At 48.1% G+C, this 18026-nt stretch overlaps 2 protein-coding genes across 7 annotated transcripts in view; both read right to left on the bottom strand.

The window, feature by feature from the left end:
- C2H1orf35 (chromosome 2 C1orf35 homolog) overlaps window positions 1–17297 on the bottom strand; it is a 29688-nt gene extending 12391 nt beyond the window's left edge. The window contains exons 1-3 of one of the 6 annotated variants that reach the window (XM_030549867.1): window positions 2764–3064; window positions 2110–2282; window positions 914–1091 (exon numbers count right to left, since the gene is read on the bottom strand). In XM_030549867.1, the coding sequence (XP_030405727.1) occupies window positions 914–1007 (94 nt within the window). In that variant the 5' untranslated portion in view covers window positions 1008–1091; window positions 2110–2282; window positions 2764–3064. The other 5 variants (XM_030549865.1, XM_030549868.1, XM_030549869.1 and 2 more) reach the window with 5 other exon arrangements.
- Window positions 10524–17292, bottom strand: MRPL55 (mitochondrial ribosomal protein L55). Its single transcript, XM_030549875.1, has 3 exons — window positions 17210–17292; window positions 11754–11955; window positions 10524–10925 (listed from the first exon to the last, which is right to left on the bottom strand). The coding sequence occupies exons 1-3, from the start codon at window positions 17233–17235 to the stop codon at window positions 10776–10778; spliced, it is 378 nt and encodes a 125-aa protein (XP_030405735.1). The 5' UTR covers window positions 17236–17292; the 3' UTR covers window positions 10524–10775.
- Window positions 17298–18026: the final 729 nt, after the last annotated feature.

Below are 18026 nucleotides of genomic sequence, written 5' to 3' on the forward strand. Positions count from 1 at the left end.
CAATAATCTCTTACATTTCTATAGCACTTTTCACCCTCAGGGATCCAAAAGGGCTTTGTAACTCTATATGCATCGCTGCACTGAAATGCGGCCATCTCTGGGGTGGAGGGAGGCAGCCAAACATCACACAACACTATGCACAACTGGAGGAGGGAGGCTGGCCAGACCCCAGGGCAAACCAAAAAGCTTACAAGAATGCCATTTAATGAAAATACTGGGCACAAAGGACCTCAGGTTTTTATATCACTACAACTCCCAAAGTGCTTTAGCAGCAATGCTGACTGTATGAACAGGGTTCACTTTGCCCAGTAGTGAAATTCAGCCACCTCTTGGTTGCTTGCTAAGGGAAGTGGTAAATTCTCCATCAAGTAGTCTCTTTAAATGGAGATTGGCCATCTTTTTTAGAAACGATCTGTTTTAATTCCACCCCAAATAATTGGGTGTCCCACTGGAATCCCTTGGTGAGGAGGCCAGAATAGATGGTCAGAATGGTCCCTTCTGGCCTTAAAAATCTATGAAACACAGTAGTGTTTAAGACCACCACCATGACACAGCTTTTAGGACATGAAGCAAAGAGCAACACCATCTCCACATGAATAATATTAACACCAAAATTTCTGTGTGTCCAGTTCCTAGTTACCACATGGACAGGACATAAAATAATTGTCACAGCTGGTGCCCCCGTGTCAGCAGCAAGACCAAATCCTACTGTTAGCTCCAGAAATAGTGCTCTCAGGTCGGGATTGGTGCTCACAGGGGGATGGCAGCAGGGAAGTGGAAGGCATGGTGCCCATGCCGTGTGTGTACTGTAGGTATACAAAGGACATCAGCCTCCAGTGCTGCCTGCCAGGTGCTTTTCGCAAGAGCTGAATTCACACAAGATACTTCATGAAATGACAAGATCAACTCTTACCCAGGTAATTTTCCCTCTGTTTATCCGTCTTCACATCCTCCCAGTTGAACTGGTCCTGCCCCCCTCTCACTCCTCCCCTGGATGAACCAAACATGGTGCGGGAAGAAACAGCCAGCGGCGCTGGAAGTGAAATCGATCACCACGAGGCGCTCAGATCTTTGCCCCGAATGGTCCAGATCTAGAAAACAGAGGACAATCCCAAGGGTTACAGACCACATCTTACAGCCAACCAGCTTCTGCCAGACCCACATCATGCCCGGGTGGAAGATCTGCAAACCATGACCGGACAGTGGCAAAGGACTTATTTTCTTAGGAGGGACACTGACTGCTAGAATCTGCACTAATTCCTGCAGCTAGCACAGGATGCTGTGAATGGTAGCTTCCCGTGTTAGCTGTCCCCACAATACCTCTGTGGGGATTCACCCCGCAAGAGCCAGTGGCATTTCACCTGGAGGTGCCTGCTCTCGTCTGACTGGGGTTCTACAGGGGATAAAATGAGAGTGCATCCTTTGGGCACTCCCTTTTTGGTCCTGGTAGGGAGAGGCTAAGGCTGTTTTCTGCCAGCCTGACCTTCCCACTGGTGAGCCTTCCTCTGCCCCTGGGTTTACACTAGCAGAGAGTGGTGGAAAGCTGAGCTGAATCCATCCCATTGTCCGTGCAAAGTGCTAGGTGGCACAGTCCAAGCCCTACAGAAGAGCAAGAACAGGTGGCCTGGGGCATATTCCTTCAGCCATCCATGCCCTTTGCAGGCTATCCCAAGGCATGTGGGGCAAAAGAGGACACAGGTCACAACTAGCAGAACACAGGAGTCGCATGCCAGGGCAGACCCTCAGCATCCTGACACGGGCAGTGCAGTGAATCAGAGGAAGGCAAAACATGCCCATAGTGCCCCCTAGCAGATTTTTCACAGTTGTATATGAGGAGAAAAAGCTTTTCCTGACCCCCGTGGCAATCAGATGTGCCCTGAAGCATGACATTTGATCTACCCCATATCTTAGCATATATAACTATTGGTATTTTTATACTGTGCCACAAACACAGACACACAGATACACAACTTTGCAGACTCCTAGAAACACAAGTTCCTCCCAGCAGAGACCTCACAGGAGACAGAACCAACACAACCTGCTTTCCCCACAGTAATAAGGAACAAAACTGTGTCTTTCTTTGCATCTCTGCAAACACTACAAGCTCACACTTTCAGCCACGCTGGTATCTGCAGGACGATGGGGTGGGGGTGGTCTTAGAGCTGTTTATTTTTGCAGTGCATGTCCTCAGCACAACAATCAGCCGCGACCGACAGATGTTATAACCGCTCCTGGAAGTTGCCCGGCCTCTTTTTATATCCGGCTACAGCGTGCAGACATTCCTGCAGAGACAGCAAACCAAATTCTTTCTCTGGGGCCTTTCTAAGGGAGCCTAAGGCTGGTGCCTTCCCTCTGCAGGTAGCAGCCTTCCTTTTACCAGGAATTGAAACCCAAACACACATGGCTTTAAGGCCGGATTCCACCCCCCCGATCCGCCAAGCCAATGCCTAATTACCAGCTGTTGCGTGCAGCATTCAAAGGCAAGCAGGCTCAATGCCCACTTCATGCTCCGACGGTCCTGCTGGGCCCCCTCGCTCCAGTTCAGCTGCAGGCTCCGGTGCCCCTGTCCCTGCAGCTGGGCCCTGCCTTGCAATACCTTAAGGTCCTGCAAGCAAAGGAAACCCCCAGGTTCCTTCCCCTCGGGTGGGGACTGAGCAGCTCCCAGCCCGCGGCAAGGCTGCAGAGTGCGGATCAGCCCCGCGCGGGACCCTCCCCTGCCAGCCCCCGGGGCAGCAATTTGCAAGAAGCAGGACTAGGACCTACCCCCAGCGGCTTCCTGCTGCAGCAGCAGCAGCCCCATGCCTAGGCAGCTACCACTGCGATGGGCAGGCGGGGGGAGAGCACAAGCTGTACCAAGTGGCTGCTGCGGCGGGGGTGAGCATACAGCAACTTGGTGCCTTCGGGTTTAGAAGCGAGGCAACCGCGCGTAGTCCGAGCGGCTCTGGTTGACGTCACAGGCACGGAGGGCGCGCGAGCCTGCGCTGTGCGCACGCGCGCAAATGACTTCATGCCCCTGGAATTCCAGGGGGCTGTTGGCATGAGCAAAGAGTGTGTGTGTGTGAGATAGCACTGAGAAAATGCAAAACACAGCATGTTAATTTATTATGGAAGCCCCTCATAAAATAAACCAGATTAATAGGAAAGCCCCCATAAAATATGAATATATAAGACCCTATACAAATAAACCAGATGCATATGAAAGGCCCTATGAAACATATGTTAATATATAAGACCATATAAAATAAGCTGGATGCATACCAAGGGCCCTATGAAATATATATGAATATAAGACTATAAAATCAGATAGATGTATATGCATGGCCCTATGTAATATAAGAAATGAGACCCTATAAAATAAACAAGGTGCATATGAATGGCCAATGAAATATATAATCTGTGGGACCCTATAAAATAAATCAGAAAGATACATACAAAATTAATTCAGTTCTGAAAATTTTAGATAGGATTTTTTTTTTTTCAGAAAATGTGTCAGAGTATGATGAGAACAACTCTGGCTTCCAAAAGGGGGAGAACCTCTTGCCAGTTCTAAATCCCCCAAAAGGCCAGGCCAGTCAAAATAATTGAGCTTATATTGACAAAGTGAGGAAGCTTTCAGTTGGTCAGAAGGCCTTTCCCAAATGGAGAAGTGTAATTTGTTTGAACTAACCAGTCCTTCTCAAGCACACTTAGTTGAGATGACTTGTTTCTATAAGACTGGGGAGTAAGACCGGAGGAGGTGCCAACTCTGTGGGTGCCCTGGGGCTTGAGCATCCAAGGAAAAAAACTAGTGAGGGCTCAGCACCCACCAGCAGCCCCCCTCATCAGCTCCTCCCTCTCCCCCTAACGTCTCATGCTTGCTGGCAGGCCCCACCAATTAGACCTTCCCCCTCCCTGTCAGCACCTCCCACCCACTGCAATCAGCTGTTCAGCAGGTGCCAGGGGGAGGAATGAGGGGGGGCGTGCTCGGGGAGTGAGTGGAATGCGGCAAGGCCAGGGCGGAACAGAGGTGGGAAATGGTGGGGTGGGGGAATGGAGTGGGGACAGTGCCTGGGGTGAAGTGGGGGTCGAGCACCCCCCGGCAACAATCCTCACCACCAACATGGAATGCTGGTGCAGATACAGCTGCATCTGGCCAAAGAGCCAGCTCACATTCCTGCCAGTCTATGGGCAGAACACACAATGCCCTTTAGCGGCAGAAGCGGGGAGTACTGCTGGAGCAGGTCAGGGAGTGCCTCTTATTAGAGATCACTTCTGGAGTGGTGCGATGAGGTCAGGGCTGGCTCCAGGCACCAGCATTCCAAGCAGGTGCTTGGGGTGGCAATCTGCAAGGGGCGGCAGTCCGTGTGTTTTTGCCACCCCAAGCAGCGCACTGAATTGCCGCCATGGATGGCGGGGGCAGTCCGTGTGCTGTTAGGGCAGCACGCACATTTCTGCAGTGGCGACAATTCGGCCGCAGCTTCTATGGTCAGCTGCCCGCGGCGGCAATTTGGTGGCTTCTGTCTTCCGGCTGAAGACTGCTCCCACGCTGCTTGGGATGGCAAAAACAGTAGAGCCAGTCCTGGATGGGGTGCCCACCCCACACAGGACTGGAAGGGGTTAAAACAGCCAGGCAGAGCAATTAACTCAACAGGTTGCACCTGGAAGAGGACCTAGGGAGCAGGGAACTAATTGGAAGAAGGCTCAGATGGGGAGTCTGTATAAGGGCAGGTAGCTGGCAACAGATGAAAGATGCAGGGAAGTAGGCTCCAGTCATTCCCTAAGTGGAGGGAGTTAGGAGGCTGGCAAACCCAGAGAGGGGAGAAAGCTAGTGAAGGTAGAAGGCTCAGGGGACTAGCAGCAAGGAATAGGAGTGTAGACCTTGGCTGCTGACCAGAGGGCCCCTGAGCTGGCATTTGGAGTAGATGGTAGGCCTGGGTTCCCCTACCAGCCAGGGGGAACTTGGCGCAGTGAATGGAAGCCTGCCATTTCCTATGGAGAGACTTTCATACCCTGCAAAGGGGGAATATGTATTGTGACCTGGCTCGAGGGATGAGTCCTGAAGAGGAGCCTGCGGTTCCTGGAATAAGAGGGGTCTGCAGGGTGAGAGGATGGGAGAGAAGCTGACAGTGAAGGGCACAACGCTTGTCCAGAGCTAATCCCCAGGATGGCCAGGAGGGGCCACCTATGGTGAGTGACAGGGTGTGTTGACTAGGTGTGGAAGAAACTTCACCCAGCATTGCTCAGCCTCATGTACCATGCCCGAAAGTGACAGGGTGGGAGAGGAGTTAAAGGGGAGGGGAAAACAGGATACTTCCCCCACCCCACCCCACCCCACCCCACCCCACAAGCAAACTCATTTAAAAAGCACTCATGAAAGTTACAAGGAAGCCAAAGGGTTAAATGGCAAAGCTACCAAGCTCATCTCTTGGCTGATCTTAAAATAGCCCATTAAGCTCACAGTTCAAAGCCTATTTGCATTAAATGCCATCCCAAAGGAATTCAAGGTCTGTTTCTTGTCAGAGATGGTTAGATCTACAGCCTTAACCTTGTGCAGCGACAGCCCTCATGGATCCACCCCTGCACACACCGTGGGCATCATATTATTTATCCTTTATTCAGTACCACAATCTTTACAGATATTAATCAAACCCTGCCCAAGGGACATTAGTGGTAGCGCTCGGTGCTACAAACACACACAAATTTCACTTTCCTCAGCTTCATTGAAATCATTGAAATCAATGGGAAAACTACTCACATGACTCAAGTTAAATATCTGAGTAAGTTTTTGCTTGATCAGCATCTCAATTGAACATGGGTAGTAGCACCTGACTAATGTCTGCACTACAAAATTAGGTTGAATTTATAGAAGTTGGTTTTTTAGAAATTGTTTTTATACAGTCAAATTTGTGTATTGCCACACAAAATGCTCTAAGTGCATTAAGTCGGTGGACTGCACCCACAATAGCAAGGCTAGCGTCGACTTCCGGAGCGTTGCACTGTGGCCAGCTATCCCCCAGTTCCGCAGTCTCCGCTGCTTATTGGGATTCTAGGTTGAGATCCCAATGCCTGATGGGGCAAAAACTGTGTCACGGGTGGTTCTGGGTACATGTCATCAGGCCCCACTCTCCTTCCCTCCCTCCTTGAAAGTAACGGCAGACAATGGTTTTGCGCCTTTTTTCCTGGGCTACCTGAGCATATGCCATACCACGGTAAGCATGGAGCCCGCTCAGCTCACTGTCACCATTCATCTCCTGGGTGCTGGCAGACATGGGACTGCATTGCTACACAGCAGCAGCTCATTGCCTTTTGGCAGCAGACAGTGCATTTTGATTGGTAGCCATTGTTGTCATATTCCTGGGTGCTCTTTTAGCTGATCTGAGTGAGATCGGTCGGGGGTGCCTGGGCAGACATGGGAGTGACTCAGCCAGGTCATTCCCATCTTCTGCCGAGTACACAGGAGATGACAATGGCTAGCAGTCCTACTGCACTGCCTTCTGGAGAGCAGCCAGGAGATGATGATGGCTAGCAATCATAATGCAACATCTTCTGCTGAGCACCCGGGAGATGAGGATGGCCAGCAGTCGTACTGCACCATCTGCTGCCAGCCTAAGATGTAAAAGATAGATGGATCAAAACAAGAAATTGACCTGAGTGGTTTTGTGAAATCAACGGCCTGCTAACCCAGGGTTTTGAGTTCAATCCTTGAGGTGGCCATTCTGTGTGACAGTTGTTTGTGTTAAAGAAAAATTAAAAAGGTACAGTGCCAAAAGGAAAATCCCTGCAAGCTGCATGGAAACATTTTAAAGACACCATAATAGAGGCTCAACTTAAATGTATACCACAATTAAAAAACAGAGAACCAAAAAAGTGCCACCGTGCTAAACAGAGTAAAAGAAGCAACGAGAGACAAAAAGGCATCCTTTAAAAAGTGAAAGTTAAATCCTAGTGAGGAAAATAGAAAGGCGCATAAACTCTGGCAAATGAAGTGTAAAAATATAATTAGGGAGGCCAAAAAAGAATTTGAACAGTTAGCCAAAGACTCAAAAAGTAATAGCAAAAAGGTTTTAAGTACATCAGAAGCAGAAAGCCTGCTAAACAACCAATGTAGCCACTGGACAAAGGAGCACTCAAGGACAATAAGGCCATTGCAGAGAAACTAAACAAATTATTTCCATTGGTCTTTACGGCAGGATCTAAGTTGCCTGTAAGCTGCGTGGCCGCAAAGCAGCCTTCTTAGCACTGCGCAGGTGCTCAGGAAACCTGCCGGGGACCTGCCCCTCTCCCAGCCCCAACCTAGCCCTGGATCCCAAACTGCCACAGCTGGGGTGCCCTTACCTTGGCCTGAACCCAGCCCCAACCTATCCCTGGATCCCAAACTGCCACAGCTGGGGTGCCCTTACCTTGGCCTGAACCCAGCCCCAGCCGGGGTGGCCCGGCCCCAACCCTGACCTGGCCGCAGCTGCCCTGCTCAGCCCCGACCCAGCTGTGGTGCCCCAGCCAGGCCCGAACATGGGAGGGGTCAGGGGAGGGTCCCCAGGTCCCCGCCAGTGGCTGAGTACAATACCTGTGCTCAGACAGGCTAGAGCCATCCAATGCCAGGTGGCGCTTGGCAGGGCTTAGCCCTTCTGTGGGGCTGCTCCCATGTAGCCAAGTGCCATGGGCTCAGTGGCACAGGATCGGGCTCTTTCCGACAGGGGTAGGGGAGGGGAGGCTGTGGTAGTCTGTCTGTCCTATGCACTGTGCTACAGACTAGGGCAATCAGCTCCTATCTCCCTGGCTCCCCGCCCTGCTGGGGAACGATGGGTCTCTGCTGGCCTTTCCTTTGCCCTGGGACCCCTTGGCGAGCTGGTGGAGAGCAGAGGCAGCAGGAGACTGTGGCCTTGGAGCTGGGCCTGCCTGGCTGCCAGGAGGTAGCCATCCCACTTTACAGGTCGCCTGGCCCAAGAGCCCAGCTCAACCTGATTTGGGGCCTGCCAGCAACAACTCCGAATTGCCAGCCAAGGAGGGTACTGTGCACCTGGGCTCTAGAGGAAGTGCAGCAGGTCACTGGTGACGGTGGGGAGATGGGGGGGCGGACATGCTCAGTGAGCCGAGACGGTCAGCTCCTTGAGGAGAACCAGAGCACAGATCCCAGCAGGAAGGGGCACTGGCCTGTCGCTGCTGGTCGCTGGCTCACATGCGCAAACCGACACTAGCTGAGGCACCAGTCCAGACCTGCTGCGAAGCCCCTCTCCCAGCCTGAACCAAGCCGTGGCCCAGACCTGTCAGGGAAGGGTACCTATTCTCCGGCCCCAGCCCCGGAGCTGCCATGGCAGGGAGAGGTACTCTCCCTCTCCCAAGCCCAGGCTCTGCTGCAGGTTTTGTTCAATATCTTCATTAATGATCTGGAGGATGATGTGGATTTCACTCTCAGCAAGTTTGCAGATGACACTAAACTGGGAGGAGTGGTAGATACGCAGGAGGGTAGGGAAAGGATACAGACGGACCTAGACAAATTAGAGGATTGGGCCAAAAAGAAACCTGATGAGGTTCAACAAGGACAAGTGCAGAGTCCTGCACTTAGGACAGAAGAATCCCATGCACTGTTACAGACTAGGGACCAAATGGCTAGGCAGCAGTTCTGTAGAAAAGGACCGAGGGGTTACAGTGGATTAGAAGCTGAAAACGAGTCAACAGTGTGCCCTTGTTGCCAAGAGGGTTAAGGGCCTTTTGGGCTGTATAAGTAGGGGCATTGCCAGCAGATCAAGGGACGTGATTGTTCCCCTCTATTCAACATTGCTGAGGCCTCATCTGGAGTACTGGGTCCAGTTTTGGGCCCCACACTACAAGACGGATGTGGAAAAATTTGAGAGTCCAGTGGAGGGCAACAAAAATGATTAGGGGGCTGGAATATATGACTTATGAGGAAAGGATGAAGGAACTGCAGATTAAACAATCCCAGAAGAGAAGAATGAGGGGGGATTTGATAGCTGCTTTCAACGATCTAGGAAGGCGGTGAAGCACTGGAATGGGTTATCTAGGGAGGTGGTGGAATCTCCCTCCTTAGAGGTTTTTAAGGTCAGGCTTGACAAAGCCCTGGCTGGGATGATTTAGTTGGGAATTAGTCCTGCTTTGAGCAGGGGGTTGGACTAGAGACCTCCTCAGGTCCCTTCCAATCCTGATATTCTATGATCACCAGCCCCACCCCACAGCCTGTCAGAGCCCTCACACCAACCCTCTGCCCCAGCCCTGAACCCCTTCCTACACTCTGAACCCCCTCGGCCCCACCCCTATGAATTTTATGTTCACCAATATGGAGGTGATGTGTCACATATCACCTCCATATCAGTGCACATAAAATTCATTCCACAGACGCGTGGTAAAATTTACAGGGAACACTGCTGAGGATGCGAGGGAAATTCTCAAACCTGAGCCTTTCTTTTTAGGTGACTAATCTGAGGAACTGTTCCAGATTGAGGTATCATTAGAGGAGGTTTTGAAACAAGTTGATAAACTAATAATAAAAGTCACCAGAACCAGATGGTATTCACTCAAGAGTTTTGAAGGAACTCAAATGTGAAATTGCAGAACTACTAACTGTAGTTCATAACCTATCATTTAAATCAGCTTCTGTAGCAAATGACTGGAGGATAGCAAATGTGATGCCAATTTTTAAAAAGGGCTCCAGCAAGCCTGACTTCAGTACCGGGCAAACTAGTTGAAATGACAGTAAAGAACAAAATTGTCAGACTCAGAGGAACATAATTTGTTGGGAAAAAGTCATAATGGTTGTTGTAAAGGGAAATCATGCCTCACCAATCTACTGGAATTCTCTGATGGGAGTCAAGCAGCATGTGGACAAGGGGGATCCAGTGGATATAGTGTACTTAGATTTTCAGGGAGCCTTTCACAAGGTCCCTCACCAGAAAGGCTCTTAAGTAAGATGTCATGGGATAACAGGGAGGGTCCTCTCATGGATTGGTAACTAGTTAAAAGATAGGAAACAAAGGATAGGAATAAATGGCCAGTTTTCAGAATGGAGAGGCAAATATTGGTGTCCCCTAGGGGTCTGTACTGGGAATATTCAACATTCATAAGTGATCTGGAAAAAGAGGTAAATAGTAAGGTGGCAAAATTTGCAGACGATACAAAAATACTCAAGATAGTTAAGTCCCAGGCAGACTGCAAAGAGCTACAAAAGGATCTCTCAAAACTGGGTGATTAAGCAAGAAAATAGCAAATGAAATTCAATGTTGATAATTGCAAAGCCTCTATTTGCCAGGGGCTCAGAGTGGGTGATGGTGAATGGATCACTTGATGATGACCTGTTCTGTTCATTCCCTCTAGGGCACCTGGCATTGGTCACTATTGGAAGACAGGATACTGGGCTAGATGAACCTTTGGTCTGACCCAGTATGGCTGTTAATATGTTCATACAAACATAAGACTGGAAGAGACTTCGAGAGGTCACCCAGTCCAGTCCCCTGCACTCATGACAGGACTAAGTATTATCTAGACCATGAGATGATCATGGCTGAGGTATTTTGATGAGTCAGACTGGAGGATCTTGCACTACCAGTGCCCATAGTGTATTGGAGTAGTGGATAAACAGAGACTGCAGGCTCCAAAACTGTCAGTCCAGTAGCTTTCACCAACACTAAATAACAAACACACAAAATGAAACAACTGCACAGAAGAGAAAGCTTATAGCTGAGTACAGATTCTTTCTTTTTATAACAGTAAGTTATAGTCTCCTTCTCCGCAGGCCCAGGTTGCCAAATCTTCCCTTTACACTTCCACAGATCCTCAGAACAAACTCATTTCTTCTTCCAAAATTTTCTGTAATCATCCAAATTAAACTCATCATCCAACACTTCCTCCTGTTTGCTCTTAAACCTTTTGGGATAGCGTTTCCGTAACCTCGCTCTTCTTTCAGCCTCAGAAAGAGTGTTGATGTCTACAGGCATCTGTGGAGGGGAACAAAAATTAATAATCAGTCAAAGGCATCTTATTCAAATACCTCAGTGTTCAAAAGGTGAGAGATGGGACATTGTTGTGCAGAGGAGTTTGCCACAAAATAAAAATCCCAATAAAGGTTAATCGAATAGGAATCATTTTATTAATCATGATTCTCTTACTGATTGCTGGGTTTTCACTGGTTTGGGAGCAGATGCAAAAGTTATTCTGCATTCATCTATTATCCCAAGGATGTATGATGTAGTAGTGAGAGATCATCAAAACACATGCATCTAACCGTCCGCAAATGAGGAAGAAATTGGGATAGAGCTGAACACAACTTTCCAAAAATCCAATGTGACTGCCAATTAGTACTACTTCTACAGCTTTACAAAGGGTTTATGATGTAGGAACACTGGAACAGCTATCCCAACGGTATCTAATGATCCACCTAGCCCGATGTCCTGTTGAAGAGATTACCATTAAAAATACTGGAGGCTCTACCTCCTTGGAGAAAGTTAATTGAACCTTGTGTTTCAGGATATAGCAACAACTCTGCCCCCGGACAAATGGACAAGTGCATTTGGAGGTTTATCATCTTTCTCTAGAGCATCGAAGTGGTCCATCCAGTCTAATATCTGGACCACCAAAGGTTTGATCCAATATAGCAAATCCTATGTGTGCATCAGTGACCGACACAGGATGCTTCAGAGGAAGTAACTCCACCATTCTCGTTATGCAATATTGTGCAATACTCTCACATATATTTGTGCAACACTCAATACAACCTCCATCCCAGCAATTCTATTAAAAATTAGATTTTGCGCAATATTTCTTACTGTAAGGATCCGCCTTGGCTCCTTATAGCGGATATGAATAGCAGATCCATCAGGCCTGATCAAGAGCACTGGGTAGGTCCTGCCGTACGTCTGCCTCTGAATGCGGGCGATGGATGTCCTGTTGGAGTTATGTTGGCTGAGGGATGTATGCAGATTGCAAGCAATGGGGAGTAACCTGTGCATGGCATCCTGACGCAGCAAACTAAGAGGAATTCAAATAGGGCAGGGTTAGTTATTCTTCTCCTCCATTCCACAGGGAGGCAGTCTACTGAACTTGACTACCTTTTTCTCTAACATACATGACTACAGCCCTATCAAATTCAGTCAATTTCATGGCCAAAGGCTTTTTTAATTGGGTTTCACTATTTTAGCTGTTTAGATCTGAAATTTCAAGGTGTTGTAACCATGGGGGTCCTGACCCAAAAGATGATTGTGGGGTGTGGGGGGAGAGTCATTGTTGTAGGGGGGCCTGGGGATTGCCACCCTCACTTCTGTGATGCCTTCACAGCTAGGCAGCAGCCCTGGAGCTTCCTGCAGTGGGGAAAAAGGCTCCTGGAGTTGGAGGTGAATCTCATCTCCCCTTGCTGCTGAGAGTGCCCTGCCAGGGGCTCCCAGCTGCTAGCCCCAGCCAATGGCAGATAAATGCATGGGCACTCCGGGAGCCGCTGGGGGCGGAAGCCCCACGCCCAGGCACCCTGAGGGGTGGAAGCCCTGAGCTCAGTTCCAGGGCTGCTGCAGTGTACCACTCTCAGTTCTGCACTGCTTCTGGGAGATAGGTCTGATCTCCCCACCAAGAACGGCCATACAGGGGAAGAACAAGTCCTGTCCCTCCCCAGCTCAGCCTGGACTAGCAGCTAGGAGCTCCCAGCTGGGGCACTCCCAGTAGCATGGGGAGATCAGATTTCATAGGGAAGGGCTTATTTTGTGGTCCGTGATATGTTTTCCACAGCTGTGACACTGGTAGGGCCTTATACATAACACCATGTCCAAGAACATGGATTAGAGATGGAAGAGATTTATCATCCTTCATCCAGGCTACTTTTAAATGCCCCAAGCAAAGAAGCTTCCACCACAACCCTGGTAATATTAATGATGATGAGAATTTACATAATATTTATAAACCACTTTGAAAGTAAATGGTAAGTAATTATATTAGTAACAATAATACTTTTTGCTTATACTACAATTCTACACAGGATCTAAGGCATTTTTTCAAAGGAAGGCAAATGTTTAATGGGGAAAACAACAGTCAAGGAAATTGAACCACATAGTATTTAAGTGCCTTGGGAGGATTAGAACTCAGGAGTTCTGCGCATAGATGAACAGACCAAGCCCCTGTTTTACATCCCATAGTCTGACAGATCTCATCTGCAAATCCTTGGTCCTGTACTATAGCCTGGTATTTTAATGATCTGTTTTTCTTCCTTCAAATAACTCATTTGTTGATGACAGGCCTCCAGGACGAATTGCATAAGGCTAATTTCTATCATGTGACTAGAGTTCACAGGGCCTCAGATCACCAATCTTCACAGAAAAGCAAAGTGGAGATACGGTTAACAGCAAAAATAGGAGGGTACAGAAAGGCAAGGTTTGACGATGTGGTTCTGGCGGGACCCAACTGAGTGCGCCAATTCAGGACCAATTGCTCAAACAGGGCAATCACAGCCCTAGGCTGGGGTTTTTCCACCTCTAAGGCAAACCAAACCAGTCAGACAAAAAGGACTTCGGTTTCACCCCACTGGCTAACCACAAGTCACACAAGCAATTTCCTTAGACACTCCAGTTTCCCAGTATCACCACCAGTGCCACTCGTCCTGGGGATGAATGGTTATGAAAACCAACACCCCAGTAAAAGAAAAAGGTTCTGTCGGTCCCAAAGGACCAAGCCCCAGACCCAGGTCAATATACACATCAGATCTTACCCACAAATCACGCTGTTGCCAATCCTTTAGAATCTAAAATCTAAAGGTTTATTCATAAAAGGAAAAAGATAGAGATGAGAGCTAGAGTTGGTTAAATGGAATCAATTACATACAGTAATGGCAAAGTTCTTAGTTCAGGCTTGTAGCAGTGATGGAGTAAACTGCAGGTTTAAATCAAGTCTCTGGAATACATCCCCAGCTGGGATGGGTCATTCAGTCCTTTGTGCAGAGCTTCTGTTTGTAGCAAAGTCCCTCCAGAGGTAAGAAGCAGGATTGAAGACAAAATGGAGATGAGGCCTCCGCCTTATATAGGCTTTTCCAGGTGTAAGAACACTCCTTTGTTCCTGCTGTGGAAAGCTACAGCAAAATGGAGTTTGCAGTCACATGGGCCAGTTTCTGCACACCCTAATTGTGTAGGTGATGGTCCTCAATGGGCCATCAAGCAGGCTAAACAGAGTTGACACCAACTTGTCTGGGATCCTTCCCAGTAACACAACACAAGTTTGAAATACAGACAGCATTCAGCCAATATTCGTAACTTCAACTACCAAAATGATACAGACATACAGACAGTACAATCATAACCAGCAATCCGCAACCTGGTCTTAGACACCTTATATGACCCCCTCCACCTAGGATTTGGCGCCACTACAGGACCTTGGTTGCAACCCATGTTCTATATGGTTGCAGTTTATATCGATAACGTCACACAAGGAAAATGGTTAGAGCCATGGAAAATCTTCTTCATTAAGAGGAAATGTAAAGATCGGGACTTTTTAGTTTAGAGAGAAGAGGAGCATGAGGGGACACAATAGAGGCACATACGATTTGATTTCATTGGTCCTGGAACACTTAATTCAAATGAACAATACCACTGTGACATTCCCCAGAGTGCCACCTGGACTGCTGTGTCCCCTTAGTTCTCCAGCCTGGCATGCCTTTTACACTGTTTGGCTGATGAACAGACTCTCCTCACTCTCAGCCACCAGCATGCAAAGTCACTCCCAGCTGAATACATGAATGCTATGCCCAGTCATTCGTGAATTACACACAGGATGACACCATGCATACCTCTCAGCCCCAACCTTGCTCCCCAAAACACTGTTCAGAACCATCCCCCCAGACAGTATAACCTCATAGATAGATAGTCTTCATTCCAACAATGGGTAATGAATATGCACTAGGCTTGTTGACCTAAGATTTTCAAGCACTTCAGCCAAAACACACAGTTTAGTTAAATCAATAAAAAGTTTATCTAGAGAAAGACAGCTTTTAAGTGATGACAAGTACAGTTACCTATAACTCAGGATTGGTTACAAAAGAAATAGAAAGATAAAACTGCAAGCTAATTCCCAAATTTTACCAAGACTAATAGGTTTAAAAGCAAAAGGTTTGTCTCACCCTGAGCTGGAATACATTTCACAGGCTGCATCCCTTTCCAGCATGGGACCACTCCCCCCTTGGTTAAGTTCTTTGAGACTCATCGTTGTCATGAGCAGAGAAATGGCTCGGGATATTTTTCCATCCCTTTCTATACCCCAATCCTTTATGCTGGAAAAATCCCTGCTGGGTCATGAGGTCAGGCAGTTCCATTGCCTGCATGAACTCCGAACTGCCCTTAAGATGAATTGTAAATTTCTTGTTTACAACTCTCCCACTGCTGGACAATGTCTGATTAAGCTAGTAATGGCTCTCCAGCACTTCACCGTGTTTTTGTATCTGAGAAACTGGTTTGTGACTGTTACCAAAAACTACAAGTTTCAGTAACAATCATATAGTAAAATCTCATAATTTTACATGCAGTTTTGTTACACACATTCCTGGAGGAATTCTGTGCCAAAAAATTAAAAATTCTGAATATAATATTTTAAAATTCTGCAAATTTTATTTGTCAAAATAACACTACATAATCACACCACTTTCAATTATTTTGGTAATTTATTTCAGAACAACAGACACATAAAAAATTTCCCCAAGAGTAGAGAGTTAAAGAAACCCCTATGACAACCTAGTTCCTCTCTCACTCCTCAAAGCCCAGCCAGAACCCACAACCCGTCCTGAGTCCAGCCACAGGGCCTCTCCAGGCAATATACCTGAACCTCTCCCCCACCAGAGCCCAACCATGCCCTCCTCCCCCAAGATACCCGCACCCCCTCCACTCCAGAGCCTAGCTGTGGCCCTACCAGCCACACCCATCCCCCTACCACTCAGGGATCCAGAAAGAGAAACAGCCTGTTGCTGGGTCTCAGCCACGTTTGTATTGTTTCCTGCATGCCACTATTTCCTTCCCTCCGGGCCTACAGGGACCTACAGCTGCTAGGAACTCTCTACTCCAGGGGTGGGCAAACTTTTTGGGTCGAGGGCCACATCTGGATGGGGAAATTGTATGCAGGGCCAGGACAGAGGGTTGAGGTGCAGAAGGGAGTGTGTGGTGTGGGAGGGGGTGTGGTGTTCAGGAAGGGGCTTAGGGCAAGGGATTGGGGCAGAGGAAGGGTGTAGGATGTATGAGGGGGCTCAGGGAAGGGAGTTGGGGTGCAGGAAGGGTGTAGAATGGGGCAGGGGGTTGGGGTGCAGGAGGTGTGTGGGGTTTAAGAGGGGGTTTAGAGCAGGGAGTTGGGTGGTGGGATATAGGAGGGATTTGGGCTCCGGGGTAGCAGCGGTATGCACCGGGGCCAGGGCAGGCTCCCTGCACATCTGCCCTGCACCGCTCCTGGAAGTGCTGTGGCTCCTGGGGGAGGGGATGCAGAGGGCTGTGTGCGCACTGTCCTTGCCTTGCCTCCAGGTACCTCCCCCAAAGCTCCCATTGGCTGCAGTTCCCCATTCCCAGCCAATGGGAGCTGTAGGGGGCAGTGCCTGGAGGCAAAAGCAACGCATGAAGCCCTCTGCCCCCGCCCAGGGCCACAGGGACATGGTGCCGGTGGCGCCATGGACCGGATCCAGCCTGTGTGCTGTACTTTGCCCACCCCTGTTCTACTCTCTCCCCTGGCCCAGTGTCTTCTATGTGCAAGCTGGGCTCTGCCAGATCCAGCGGCCTCTAGTGGTGGCTATCAGCACTGCAATTCATTTCTGTGAGGGAAAGGAAATTATGCGCAAAAAACATTAATTTCTGCAAAATTCTGCATTGTGCAATCTCACAGAATTCCCCCAGGAGTAACATTTCAACATGATAATAATATTCAGCAGATTATAAGTTTTCAAATGATACCTCACAAGGCATACATACTTTGTACAAAATATAACAAAGGGGGAACATGGGGTACACGGTGTCACAGCGACTGACTTCACTGGGGCAATCTGGGCTATAAGGGCTGCAGGATCAGATTCTGTCTTAACAAGAATAACTACAAATTTTATTCTTAGTCATAAAGATTCTGATCTTTTGCGGTGCTGAGTACCTACTGCAAGGAGGTGAGTGCTGTCAACTCCCTCTGAAGAGAATGCTAGATTGCCCATTTATTCCATCAAAATTAACACACCATGACCAACATCAGCCAGTTCTTTAGCCAAGTCACAGTGTTTGAATGTGAACCTTACCCCAGAGTCCTGCTTACTGCTGCCATCCCACTCTTAGGCAGAACCACAGAAGTCCAAGGAACTAGTTCAACGAGGGCTTTGCCTGGAATATTGGATTTAATTGCTGCATGAAACTATTCCACAAAGTTCTTCAAGGTAAGGGATCCAATTGTTACACCACAGCTCTGCACCATACACGTTCTTCTCTTTGTAGGCAACCTAATGACCAAATGGACCAAAAAGAGAAGGATCAAGCGAAGCAGCCTTTTCTTACGACTTTAATCAAAACTCTTCTGAAACTGCCCATTAAAAAAAAAAAACAACAAAAAAACTTGCAATACTGAAGAACCCCATTAGCATTTTGGAAAGTGCTTTAAAATAAAAAAAGTTAGTGTAAAGGAGGATTCTGAGAACTGATGATTTTACCCTCTTTCTCTGCAAAATTACAGCATATGGCTGCTCAAATCGGGCCAATCTGTGCTCCACATTCTTTGATCTTTCCAGGTAACAATGGTAGAACTTGCATTAAAGCAGAAACAGAAGATAAGGCAGATATCCAATGTATGACATTTAATTTTCTGCAGCAACATTTCTCATAGCCATTAGCAAGTTCACTTAATTCTCCATCAGATTTTATTATTAAGCCGTAGGAAAATAAGTTTATTTCCGAACACATGCCATCTGCAAACTGGCTAATTTCTACAAGCCACTGGAGTTGTTGCACCAAAGGAGAAGAGCTGTTTTCTAATGGCTGACAGACAGGTCACATCGGGACTCTGCAATGGAGCAACGCATCTGGCTCTGCCTCTCTGCTCCCAAAAACTCCCCTCTCCTCCTC

Source organism: Gopherus evgoodei, chromosome 2 (assembly GCF_007399415.2).
Source record: "Gopherus evgoodei ecotype Sinaloan lineage chromosome 2, rGopEvg1_v1.p, whole genome shotgun sequence".
In the NCBI taxonomy this organism is placed as follows: domain Eukaryota; kingdom Metazoa; phylum Chordata; order Testudines; family Testudinidae; genus Gopherus; species Gopherus evgoodei.